The 13,891-nt window shown below is 43.8% G+C and overlaps 1 protein-coding gene across 3 annotated transcripts in view; it reads right to left on the bottom strand.

The window, feature by feature from the left end:
• The window catches only part of cacng7a (calcium channel, voltage-dependent, gamma subunit 7a), a 19,990-nt gene extending 13,802 nt beyond the window's left edge, over positions 1-6,188 (bottom strand). For all 3 annotated transcript variants that reach the window (XM_040122232.1, XM_040122233.1, XM_040122234.1), the window contains exons 1-3: positions 5,993-6,188; positions 3,170-3,256; positions 50-190 (exon numbers count right to left, since the gene is read on the bottom strand). In XM_040122232.1, coding sequence (XP_039978166.1) covers positions 50-190; positions 3,170-3,256; positions 5,993-6,188 — 424 coding nt within the window. The remainder of the gene's footprint in view (positions 1-49; positions 191-3,169; positions 3,257-5,992) is intronic.
• Between the last annotated feature and the right edge of the window lie 7,703 nt (positions 6,189-13,891).

Below are 13,891 nucleotides of genomic sequence, written 5' to 3'. Positions count from 1 at the left end.
GCTTCACGCTCGAGTTTGTAGTGTGCGTGTTCTTGCATCTGCACTTCACCTGACAGTATGAAGAATATCCCGGAAACAAAGGCGAGGATGGTGCGCTGTGGCCGGATGTGTCCGATGTTGCTGATGACGAAGGCGGTGAAGACGAAGAGCAGAGACACCATGGGGAAGGGAGTGGCAGTTCGGACCATTTCTGGAGGACAGGCAGGGTGGTGGGAGAGAACAGACGTGATTAAAAACGCCCGTCGCGCAAACATGCGCAGAAGAAAGATGTGTACCAGTAAATAAATTCAGAGGGAGTGACGGAACACCGTCAGCTGTGGACTGGCGCCTCATTAAAGAATTCAATTCTGGCAGGTGTTTTGACATTTTTTTGAAAGAATCCCGCCCCTTTAAAGAGTCAGCCTTGTTACTATAAGTCTAGAATGCAGCAAAAATAGAAAACTTGAAACCTCGGGAACTTTCCAGTGAATCACTGAAAACGTCATCAGCTTCTTTCTTGAGTTGTTCCTACAGTTTTAAGGCGAAGACATGGCTGCATTTCATACGGCAAACCATGCATTTGCCCATGTTAGTAAGTAGAACATGCATCTCGTTTACCCCTATATAATGAAACCAGCCAACAAAGTATTGTGTAAAAATATTTTTATATTGAAAAGGCATCCATATGGCTGTGTACAATGTTGATGGATTTCAAGTTTGTTTCTTGGTCAGTTTGGGCAACGGAACAAGCAATAAACACAAGGCTGACATATTACTACCTTATAAAGTTCTGGCGAGCAGCTGCCTCTTTACACATCCTGCAGAAACAGAGCAACATTAGCTTTTATTTGGTGTTGGATTCCTACTGCCCCGATGAATGTAAGCCAAAGTCAAATATTCATTCTTCGTCCTGCTTCTGTTTTGGTCTCCGTGAACTCCCGCGTTCACCGTTACTTAACCCCTCAAATGAATCAGTAAATTTGTGATCTGTAAAGCCAAAGCCGCGAGCCGCAAGACGCCGCAACGCCGTCTGAAATTTCCGCGGGGTCTCTCACCCACTAGCGACCCCCCTGTCACATTACACGTACTCATTTGATCAGTTGTTAATATGAAGATATTGATCAGTGCAGCTTTAAAGTCGGACTCACAGCAGCTGCAAACGTGTTTGTTCGTGCTGAGTTACGCAAAAGTATTTCCAGGAAATGTTATGAGTTGGGGGTTTTTTTTTCCTTCCTTTTTGTTTAATGTGAGAAAAACATGCTCCGTGTGTCCTTAGCCTACCTGTAACAGCGACATCTTTTGAAGAACAAATAAATGTAGAACATCATACACTATTTTATTTATTTTTTTTTTAAATGCGGTGAGAAATACATGCACCAAGGTATCGTCTAAGCTTTCCATGCAGACTTATAGCCGGAGGTCCACTGGAGCTCAATCAGGGTCATGCTGATCAAGGCCGTGCATGATTTGCTCAGTAATTTCTCCCACTGTGCCACTACAGGGTTATGACTCGTGCCGCTACCTGAGGACATTTATCTGCCAATAAATGGACCAAATGTCGTCCCCCCGGCGTCTCCAGCAGTAAAGGCGGCACTTTAACTTCAAAGAGACAGAACGAAGCGCGGAGGGGAGAGCACATGGAAGCCAGTTCACAGTGTCAACATCTTAAATCATTAAAACAGCTCGGAGACAAAATGGCTCCGTGGGGGACTGCGGCAAGCTCTCGACCGTAATCCACTGACTGAAAAAAAACATATGTTCAGTACACACAGAGTTCTTTCAAAATAAAAATGGTTCTTCACTGGTTCCTTGGCCAGTAATGGGACTTTCAATAACCCTTTGGTACTAAATAGAAAGTTAGAGTAAACAGATTACTCAACATTAAAGTCATGTTTTGTCATATTGTATTCACCGTTCTTTAAATAGAAAAATTGTTTCAAAATCCGGCAGAACTCCATGTGTTCGGTGATAATGGGTGTGTTTGGCGTATTTGTTGGCAGGTGGAGACGGTTGCCTGATGAGACCATCGGTGACACCTGATCCCTATTAGGTCTGACCTCCTCCTGTTCGCTTGTGTTTGTCACCAGACGAAAGACAAAACTCATACAGAAACGGATTTCGTAGCTTTTTCCGGAACCATTTGTGCTCGTTCGGGGTCGTTGCGTGTTTCGCTAATGCTGTTGCACGTTCTAGACACCAGCAACTTCACTAGGTCTACAACTACTGGAATCCTAAGTGAGGAAGTTTCATAACTTTTATACACCGCGCATTTTTTGTCGTTTGGATGTCCACGGAAAACTTGTTGACAAAAAAATCACCCCGTGCAGTTTCTTTTGATCAGTGTCATTATCTGCTAAACAGCTTTAAAACAATGTATAAAGGAGCTGATGTATGTTAAAACAGTTTCAAAAGTCAGTCTTAAGTGTGTCTTGTTTGCCTTCTTTGTTATCTTTTGCCCTTCCAACGAGGAATACGGTGAAAATAATCTCATAGCTTAATTGATTTTTCATCCTCGAAAGTTTTAATCGTGTCAGAACTTTTTTTTTCAAAGAAATCTGTTTGTCCTGAGATAAATAAACGACACTGACGTTATCTTATCCATATTATATATATATATATTATCTTATAAGAGCAATGGCTTGATATCGTTGAGGAAATTTTACTGGGTGGAAAAATCCTCCTCTCTTTAGAGAGTTATAGGAAACATTTTTGACAGAAGTTTGGAAAATATCTGTTTACATGAACTAAGGAACCTACAAGTGAGGGAACAGTTCAACCCTTTAAACACAGATTTTCCTCTTACATTTCCCCTTAAATTATTTTTTTTGCAAAAGTCATTTTCCCACATTGTATGAAAAGAAATCATTGAATTGTTGAACCTGTTTGATGCTTATTAAATATGTAAGACACCATGTTTTTTTTTTTTTTTTTTTTGATGAAATAGATGATGGTTTGATGGTTCCAGATCAGAGAGCATTGCTTTTGATGGTATCAGTCAATTGCACAGCAGCAGTGTTTATTTCAATGACATAAATAAAAATACCGTTGAGGTATAAATCCTCCTCTTTCATCAGTGTTGAAATCTAATTGATCCGAAACAGGTAGGGGGGAAAATTTCAGCTGAATTTAACTGCTTGCTGAAACGTGTACATGAATACGTGCATTTTACCAGTGGATGCAAGTGACTTACTGAGTATGTTGGCTGTATTTTCTGTCGTGATCTCCACCTCTGGTTCGGTGAAATATTCGGACGCCACACATCTGCCCTTCTCGGGTCCTGACAGAGGGGAAAAAAAGGGAACAGAGTGAGAAAGAAATAATGAGGAGAGGAAAAAATGGGAGATGTACGGGTGACCGGGTGGAGGTTACTTAGGTTTTCTTTGGGTCACAAACAGTAGGGAAATATTTGCATATGGAAATAAAACGAGAGTAAACAAAACACACCCCAAAAAAAAACAGGGAGGTTAAAAAACACAGAGGAAGGGCAGACAGCGAGGCCAAGACTGGGGGCGGACAAACAAAGACACATGGAGAGGACGAACGAAGAGAGAAGTGAGAGAGGGTAGAGAGACCCCGAACGACATGCTGAAAAAAGACAAACAGGGAAGCAGAGAATGGAAGTGAGGGAGAAAGAGTGAGTTAGAGGCAAAGACAGATGGAGGTCAGGAGGTTCTGGAGAAAACAAGATCAGAGCTGGGAGAGAGAAGATCAGAGTACCGACACAACGAGAGAGAGGGCCCACACACACACACACACACACACACACACACAACGATACACAGCAGACATCTATATGTATATGAACATACCTTATAGCTAATAGTGTGATGCATACGTGTACGGACATGATTTCTCTCTGTCTGCTACACACACACACACACACACACACACACACAGACTCCTTCAGCCAGTTGGTCAGCACTATTTGAGCTGTGTTTCTTACACCTTTTGTTACCGTCCTTTGGAGACGGACACAAAAGAGATCAAGCCTACAACCCTCAGGCTGGGTGGTAGCTTGACAGTTATAGGCTTGATCCCTGCGTGGTGCATTGAAAATGTAATCCAGTATCCAAAAGAAAGAGTCAAAATCTCTGAGAAACACAGCTCAGGTGTCTCCGTTCTATCTCAGGGAGGACTACTCTGTTGAGGTCTCGGGTTCCAATCTCAGGATCCACGGTGAATTCCGAGGTCCGGCACCCAGAGTAAACGTTCAAAGGATCTAGGAAATGAGGGTTAGATTTCCGTTAGATATTCAGCTGAGCATCAAAGTGCTCAGGGAGAAGCTCCCTCCTCCGCGGGCCACCCCGACTTCGGCAGAGACGGAGGCGCGGGGGGGGTGAAGTCATGGAAAGTCATGAGGGGCTAACGTTCTGCTGCAACGTGAAAGACAGTTTTTAAGAGAAGCATGTGGATGTAGAAAGTATGTAAAGTAAAATTTTACTATACGCGGTAAAGCTGCTGCACTGTGTCTCCGCAACTGTGAGGTCCACTGTTGGCTAAGTACACACACACACACACACACACACACACACATACACACACACACACACACACACACGCACACACACACTCACACACACACACACACACACGATCGTTCCAAATGCCACCAGCGTTTTCCTCCTCTGACCTTTTGTACCAGGCATCAGACAACAGGGAAACACAAATATGGCTGCCTCCCCAGAGCAACACCACCATGACCCCAAACACAGAGACAGCTACTGCAATAAGGACAGTTGTATCTCCGGTGCCCGCCCTGCTGTGTGTGTTTGAATGTGTGAATGAACGAACCCTTGTTGGAGCCCCACGATCTTCAGAGGCAAACTTCAACCAGCGGTGACTCACATCGCTCATTATCTATATACTCATGGAAAACCCAGCCATCCAACATTAGATCCGACGGTGGGTTCGGGGGTTTGGGTTACAACGGTCACGTGAGGGACTCTGCCAGCGGATCCGACAGTTCTACAGCAAGCATCTACCGCGGAAGAACCGGTGGTGTGTCAGCCCGAAATGAAAGGCTGCTAACACCAGCGGTGCCTTCACACCGATCATCTAACCCCCGGAGTATTTCAGAAGAGTAGCTGATGAATAAATGGCTCCTTTACAGAGGGCAGTATTCATTGCATAAACCTAGAAAGGTGTTTTTACTATTCGTTTTGCGGATGTGGTGCCTGATTGTGCTCTCAGCTGCTAACTGGACAGTAAGCCAATTCAAGCGTACTACTGACCCCCGTCTCACGATTGCTCGCGACCATGCCGCACGTCTCCGTAAAGCAGCCCGCCTCCGCCGCAGCAGGGTTGCATCCGTGTATAATCTGGCGGTGCAACACGCGGTTGATATAATAGCCTCCTTTGGTTTTTTTGGACGCTCCGCTTCGACGTTTTGCAACCGGTAGACCAGTGAGAATTTACGCGTCAAAGTTCACTTTGAATTTTGAGCAAAAGCTCCACGTGGCCAGAGTCAGTTCTGGTGTGACTGGGCCTTTTGGCGCAATTTTTTTCCTCCCTCCGAAGGAAGAGGGGGCAGTCCCATTTTGGTTGCACCACCTTGTCTCCACCTCCCCATACATTGTCCTTCACTTTTTCCCGCGTCCCTTCAAAACAGGTGCCAGTCTTGTCTCCTGGCCGTCGTGGTAAACAACCACAATTTTACAATAACTTAAACAGCAGGAAAGAGGAACCAGCAGGTTTTTCTAGGAAGACGGCAAATCACGATCCAACAGACGAACTCATTGTGAAAATGGCCTTGACCTGACATGTTGGTCCACAGGCTGTTTCTGAGGTTTTTCTGCACCGCACAAATGTTTGTTTGTTTTAAAGATACAAAATATCAGCACAGTAAAATTTAGAATAATTTTTACAAGGCAAATAGGCATCAATGGCATCAAATTTGAACTTAAAAAACCGATGTATTAATAACACAGACAAGCGCAGCAAATAACTCAAAATGCCACTAAATGTGAAACATCTTAACATAATGAACAGTTGGCGACAGGAGACTGTAACCGACCTGCTACGAAGCAGACCCTCCACAGGCCGGAGTGCAGCGCCATCTTGACCTCGGTGGTCTGGTTCTGCTGCAGGACGATTCCCTCCTCCATCAGCAGCCAGTAATCTGTCGACACGGCGACGCCCACCAGCAGCAGACCGCAGGCCCCGAAAACTGACGAGAGCAGCGTCAGAGCCCTCGTACTGAAGGAACTCATCTGCGGGGGAGAAGAAAATAACCGTACTGATCGGCGTGGTGGTTGTGACGTATCTCAGCAGGGAGCCGCCTGGACGAAGAAGAGAGGGGGGGCGACATTCAAATCATTTTTTTGGATTGAATAAATAAAGGAGGGGGGAGAAAAGGGCGACAGGACAGAGGACATTGTTCCGGTTATTTATTCAAAGATTAGAGAGGTGGACGGATTGAAAAACAAGAAAATGTGAAAAAGAAGAGGTGACAGGAGGACAGAAAAATGGATTGAATGTATTGATTTCTAAATTTTTAAACATGCACAAGCAGAGCAGGGGGGTATGAAAACAAGGGAGGGGAATCTCAGACTTTAATCAGTCTTGACTTTCATTGACTTCAGCTGTTAAATATGTATGTAATATCGGACAGGAGAGAAGATGGAAAAAGAGAGGAGAGGAGAAAAACCTTGGATGAACTGAACCCTTTTCATGTTGAAAATGTCTCAACTCCGTTCGATATCAACACAACGAACGCATTCTCACCGTCAAATTCAAGTATGAGAGCATGAAACAGCTCTTCCATAACAACCCTGAGGGTTTCAAGGCGTTTCTTTCTTCACGTATCAGAGCACTATGGTTGAAGGCTTTCGCAAAAAAGCTTGAAGCGCCAGTAAAATTCAAGGCTAACGCAAAACGGGAAAGGGGCCACGAGCCAACAAAGGGCTGCGCCGACAGAAGAGGAGGAAAAGCTTTATCAGCCATTTAAACACACGATCATCAGCAGGGAGACTGACTGACGTAAAGTGACACAGTTCAATCGGGGACAGAGAAAACAAACATGGTTTTAACTGTGTCTGGACGGTGAGAAAAACACAAACATCTAAAGAAAAAAAAATTTGGTGTGCTTTGGCAAATGGCCAGCATTAATTAAGTATACAGAATTATGAATGAATTCTGGTATGGCCATAAGATGTTTTAAGTGTTTCCCAGTGTTCTGCTTCTATATGTTGCAAGGAAGAAAATACTGACTCTGGCCATTATCACATCATGGCCAAGCGCCCCTGGTATCACGCTGGTACCCAGCAGGCAAGACCAGTTTGTCCGGCTTCCAGGTAACATGCAGTGCAGTTTGAGCCTCACTAGGTGGCAGAAATGCTGCCTCCGCCACGCACCATTTCAGCCGTTGTCACACTGAGAAACATCATCTCTCTCTCTCTCTCTCACACACACACACACACACACACACAAACGCACACAGAGACTCATCCATCCAGTCAAGATGGAGGTCACGTTCACCGCGCTGTGCTTTCTGTCGGTGAAGCGGGCGTGAGGCTTCGCGGTCTCCACTGGTGCTCACCAACAACTGTAAACACACACACCCAAAATGCTGCTCCAACGCAGGGGCACGCCTAGGGGTTTGGGTACCCCCGAGCAAAAACAGGCATGGCTCCCCCTAAATCCAGAAACTCTTCTCTCAGAAAAACTTTCTTTTACGTTACCGTCTGACGTCTCGGTCACACGACCTGCCTGTTTCTACGCGCCGGTATAAACGTACATGAACTGCGGGGCCACCTGCGGGTCACATCGCCTGCAGCCACAGTGCGAGTTGGTCATCAAAGCGACGGTGGATCCATGTTAATACGGTTCAGTATGGCAGTGCTGTGGCTTAATGTGCCTTTGTAAGATGCAAATTGTCGGCGGTGCCGTCGGCACGTGCAGGACCCACAGAGATACGGACAAGGACTCAGTTTGGGCTGTTGCTCGACGAGCTCCCTCTCTGGCAACACAACGCACAGCAAAAAGGTGTTGTCAAAATACGTCATTAAGATATGAGTTTCACTGTTGATGCCAAAGCCGAGTGGGGACTTTTGTGTTATTTATTTCTGAAGGTAAAACAAATACCACATAAAATAGCGAACCGACATTGATACGTAATGATGTAGAAAAGAGGCTGAACATTTTGAATGAACTTCATTGCTGAAAGTATGATGAGAAGAGTTGAGCCCCCTTCTGAATTCCCTGACGTGATGATTCTTTATGGTTTTAGGTGGAGGACCTGTGCGACTTCACGATCTCTTCATCTGTCGACGCTTTGAGGTGAAATGTTAAGACGCATCCTGTTAACAATACTTTCTCTTCATGCGTTCAACTTCCAACTTTTTTATAAATTTTACATATAAAGTAAATCCTTGTATTATCCTTGATTATCTGTACATGCCCTGATCATTTCAGTGTAAAACACTTTGTTGAGCTGGACAAATGCAGTTTATTATTGTTATTATTCTAGTGGACAGAAATGATAAAACACAACGTTGCTACATTTACAAAGGTGTTTCTTCATCCACTACGATCATCTGGCAGAAAACACTTTATCGTCCGACATCGTGGAACTTAAGTCGCAGATTTATGTCCAGAATTTTTTCAGACAGAGCTTGAAAAAAGAGGAACGGCAAAAAGAGTCAAGCAATTAATTTTGCATCTTCGGAGACCTGCAGATGGAGCACACAGGGCTGCTGGTTGGCTTGAGCTGAACTCTAGTGTGAGAAGAGCCAGATTTTGAGAGACTCCAGAGGCCCAGGTTCTAGGTCCCGAGTTGAAGGACACGCCCCTGAAGTTTGACGCACATTAGCAAGTTTTAAACCTGGTCCTAAGAGTTCTCCATCCGCACAGCAATTTACATTTCAATGAATATGCAAAGCATAGACAGTTTTTTACATTGTTCTCTTTGAAAAGGATATCGATGTATTACTAATAATGAATGACATTCAAAACAGGATTTTGAAGGCGGTGGCTCTTAAAATGCTGTTTACGAAGCCGAGAAGGAGACGAGCAGATAAAGAGCAGCGGAGACCAACGTGAACTCAGCAGACGAGACCCGCACTGAACAGACATGAAGCACAAAGAAATTGGCTGTCGGGCAGGAGGAGAGTGAGGAGCGACCTCATCGCCCAAGCCGCGACGCTGCGGAGCACGTTCAGCGGCGTCAGGGAGGATTCACACGTGAGTCACTCGTTACAAATACCTGATACGGAAAAGCAGAAATCCCCTGCAGAGACGGTGGCAGACGCGCACGTTTGTGGACCTTTGAAGGTCATAAAGACTTCCTGCTATGACCTCGACCGAGGACCATCAAAGAATCCTCAAATACTTGAGCTTGTGGTTGTAAACCTTTTAAACACAGAAGATGGATCTGTGTGTGTTTGCCAGACAGTGTGACCTTTGTTTTTTTTCAGGCAACACGTGAATTTTAAAGCAGGATTCAGTACGAATCCCCAAAATATATCGAAACTGCAGCAGCCTGGTGTAAAAGTTTACAAGTGCCGTGACTTTCGTCCGTCTGCGGAGTCAGACACGAAGACGTCGCAGCCTCTGAATAAGACAAGGGCGATCAGCGCTCGGCCCGTGTAAACAGGCATCGGTCTTAGTGACGGAAATGTCAGGCCCAGCACGAGAGGCAGTCAGACGCTCAGCGCTGCTGAGTCAAAACACACAGATCCATCCTCCGCTTGGAGCGGAGGGGAGAGAGCGGAGCACCTGCAGGACGCAGATAACAGTCTCGCCCTGTGGGCTTTCAGATTGCCCCATTCAGCCTGGTTCCCATTCTGTTGACTGAAACATACACAATATAAAGTCTTCCAGACGGATGAAGCTGGTTGTTCCGTTTGGTTTGGTCATTTCTGAGCGTTAACGGTTGGTTCGTGTAACCGCTGCACCTTTTTTTTTTTTTTTTTGAAATTCACACACCGTACCGTCCCACAAAGGCAGAGGGCCGTATTTACACAGGGCAGTGACACTGAGAAGAAAAGGGTTCAAATCTCTCAGGCTGACGGGCAAACCGTGGAGCACATACGTTGTAAGGTCTTCATTTCACGCCTTTTGTTGAACCCCAAACAAACCAGAACAGATGCAGGTGGTAGCAAAAGAAAAGCAAAAATCAAAATCTGTTCTTTCAGCTTCTTACTCATTTTAACTAACCTGTTAATGAACGTTATTTTGTAATATTTATATAAAAAACATATAGTAAACTATTCACAACATGTGTGAATTCCTCTAATTTAGAGAGACGAGCTGAGATGACAGTTGCTGCTAGTCCCCTGAGCTAATTACATTTGGCAGCCGTTCAGCTATGCTAAGCCTCTTTTGGTTAATTAAAGTGGACATTTACAGATAACAGCTTAAGAAAGCAGCTAAATCAATTTAGCTTTTGCCTTAGCTAAGGCCCGCTGCGGCTAGCGCACCGGCTAGTTTTAGTCCGGCTCTCTGCAGAGGGCTCAGCGCGGGACCTGCCAGAGAACTGGCTTGATTTTGATTTTGATTAGATGCTCTCTTCATGGAAATTATACATTTTTATGTGAGGCCTTTACAGCTGTTAAAACAGACGGTTAAATACGTGGTCAAAACTGAGTTTAGTTTTTTAACTCAATTTTAACCCAGTAGCCTCTGTAGTTTGTGTATTTTGGCTTTGCGTACCAAGACTGGTTTTGTCCCTCACATGCGCTGTAGAATACACAAATAACGAAAATAATCAATTTCTCAACACGATGCGTTTATCGTATTTCAATGATTGATCAATGGAAGTGTGTATATTAACATATTCAATTAAGTGCTATTAATATAAATTAGTAGCAAGTTGTAGACTTCTGTGTTAATGCTATCAGATTATTATACGGTTTACATTATGCTAAATTTAAAAATTGATATTTGAAATCGGCAAGAAAAAAGTTGTAGTTTCAGCCTTCATAAGAACTAAAGTAAATAGGTAAATAAGTAAATGGATGTTGATGAATCTTCATGTCTTCATCTTCAAACAGTGATCCGAACAAATTTTTTTTCTTTTTTTTTCCTTGCAGAGACTCTTCATCAATCAAAACTCAACATATAATGTCAACATCCATGCTCCGGCTTTATTTTTTGGCCGTTTGTCTTTGCCTCGATGTTTTCTACACGTGCAGAACCGTGTCAACTGTAAAATAAGTCGACAAATGTTTGGGCCTGCTGTAGAGTTTCGGCTATATTAATGCTCTGCACATGGATTCTTCTCTAACTGTGGGGGAGGAAATGTTGTGATGGGTCAGTGGACCAAGAATTTTAGATAGTTCATGTACACACACACACACACACACATACACACACACACACACACACAAATGAAACCAGTCCTGTGTTTGCAGAGATAGCTGACAAAAAAAAAAGAGGTGGGATGAGGTTCTCTTTGTAGTTTAAGCCCTGATAATATAACCACTATTCCCAGGTCGCACCAGCCGCTAACTTACTCTGTGTGTGTGCAGGGGGAATCCAGGAGCAGGGCCGATGTAATGAATTACAGATGAATGGAGCAGTGGTGCTTAGGAACAAACAGTCGGAGGTAATGATGTGGGGAAGAAGGCGTGAGGGAAGGTGAGAGAAGAGAAGGGGGAGGAGGGAAAGTAAAAGGAGAGACGGTGGATGCTTGTAGGAGAAGGGAGAGTTGAGGAAGGGAGGAAGTGGAGGAGGAGAGGGGAGGAAAGGTAGGATGAGGCTGGAAAAGATGACAGAGGGAGGCAAGGAGAGGGTGAAGGAGGACAGACAGGAGATTGAAAGTAAGGGTCAGATGGAGGGAATGAGGGAGGAGGGGGGGGAGAAGAAGGTGATCAAAAGAGCAACTGCACCTCAGGCCTCCTGTTTAATCCGGCACATTCCAGGTTCATAGATCCTCCTCTGCATACATTTGGCTTCTTCCGGCGGAGCAGAGGTAAATAGCACTTAGCTGACTGCAAAAGGCAGCTGCTGTGTCTACTCCTCAGCCTGAAGATCATTTTTTATGTCGTTTTTTTTACTCTCATTCAGGATTTGTTACGTGCCAACTCACTGATCAGTGCAGAAACACGCCAACGGACCAACATTCACCAGACTGGGGATCTGTCCTCCGCTGTGGTGCTGATTCCCGTCCCAGCCCTGCCTTCATCCCCCCCCTTCACCTGGTTTGTTTACCTTCACCTGGACAAGGACAAGCTGCTGAGTTTAATACGGGAGCGTGTTGTTAGCATCCTGTCTGCTACCAACTGTCAATGTTGGGGTTTTTTTGGGGGGTTTCATGTGAAAACACACATACTTACACACTGTAGGTTCACTGTCCACTACAGTTTTCAATCCAAAACCCACATTTATAGAAGTAAACATCTGTTATTTACGCACTTGTTTCTTTGACATGCTCTTCTCCCTTCAGGAGGGAGTACAGAGGTCTGAGGTCAAAGGTCAGCATGTCCTGGAAGAGACGGTGATTACCTTTTGGCAGGGCCTCTCAGCCCGTTGTACAGCAGCATCCGATGAATTGCCTGTTTTCTCTGTTAACTTACTATGTGAAGTCACTCAGTTGTTCTGTCTCATAATCACAGACCTGAGGCGTTGCTAGCCGGGCAGCCGTGGCCCCTTCAGCACACTTTCTGGAAGTAATAATGAACATTGCTGTCTGGCTTCTTCACTGCAATGCAACGGGCTCCACACAATCCTCAGCACAATTTAATTTTTTGCTCGGATTCATTATTAATTCTGTTTAATTTTATTGGAGGCTTAGACGCATCGTCAATGAGGTCCAACTTAATGAATCAGTGTGCATTGCTAATTAAGGCATTAAAGCAGGATTGTCGGTGTAGGAGTTATAATAAGTTTCTTAATCAGGAGCTTTGTACATAGGAATTAATTTCCGGAAATAGGCCATTTACTTAATAAAGCGCCCATTGTGCTGTATAGTCTGAGAGATGGTTTTTATCTACTATCAACAAGCCTCTTCAATGGTGTTTATTGCGTTGCATTTGTGTTGGTCATTGTACATCTCACTTGACGAAAAAAAGACACAATTTTATCCATCTGAGGATGAAAATGGAGTGATAATAAGGGGTTCATATAGGATATAAAGAAATAGGAGGCATTAAAAAGTGGTGAACGAGTCATCATAAGAAAGAGATCACGGTATAACTTTTACCCCTCAGCAAACTCCCGTTCTCATTCAGCTTCTTACTCTGAGTGATGTGATCCTACTTGAAAACACGATCATTTTCTGCTAAATTTAGAAAAGTTCTGAAATTCCTTCTTTGTCTCTGAACCAATCTCACTGGTTGAAATAAGTTAACATTACATACTTCTGTGCACCAGTCAGGATTTAGCAATCAAACCTGATCAAACCACACCCACACAGCACCGAGTTTTTGGGTGTTAAATTCTGCATAAATAAGGCCTAAAACAAGTTTTAACTTTGTTGCTTTTGTTTTAGTCATCAACATCGAAACGTCAGTGAAATTCTTTCATTGGAAATAAAGTAGTATTAAAATTATTTGTCATATTTTCAAAAGTTTTCAAATCATGTCGAAGGCAAATTATTCCAGCAATTAGGATTAAACCACAGAGCTCTAAAGAAAAGCTGTTGATATCACTGACCAAGGTCATGTCATAAGTAATATTTCTGATTATCTGATGGTTTAATAACACGATGAGGCATAAAAAATCATGAACATTCAGCCTCTTCTTGAATATCATGGACCGCATTTCTTAACCTTGACCGTGTTGGTCAAAAAGCCAAATAATAAGGGATTTAGTATTTTCCATCAGAGTTACGGAGCTGGCAGTGGACAAAAAGCTTTGAAACGACATTTAGACCAAATTTAGGGAGATGAAAATAACAAAAAATATAAATACATAAAAATGAAACACTAAAATGAGTTGACAAAATGTGAATTTTTAAAATAACAAAACAAAC

This window comes from Xiphias gladius, chromosome 24 (assembly GCF_016859285.1).
Source record: "Xiphias gladius isolate SHS-SW01 ecotype Sanya breed wild chromosome 24, ASM1685928v1, whole genome shotgun sequence".
NCBI lineage: Eukaryota > Metazoa > Chordata > Actinopteri > Istiophoriformes > Xiphiidae > Xiphias > Xiphias gladius.
Note: the sequence above shows the minus strand (reverse complement) of the source record. Positions and strands in the feature narration are given on the sequence as shown.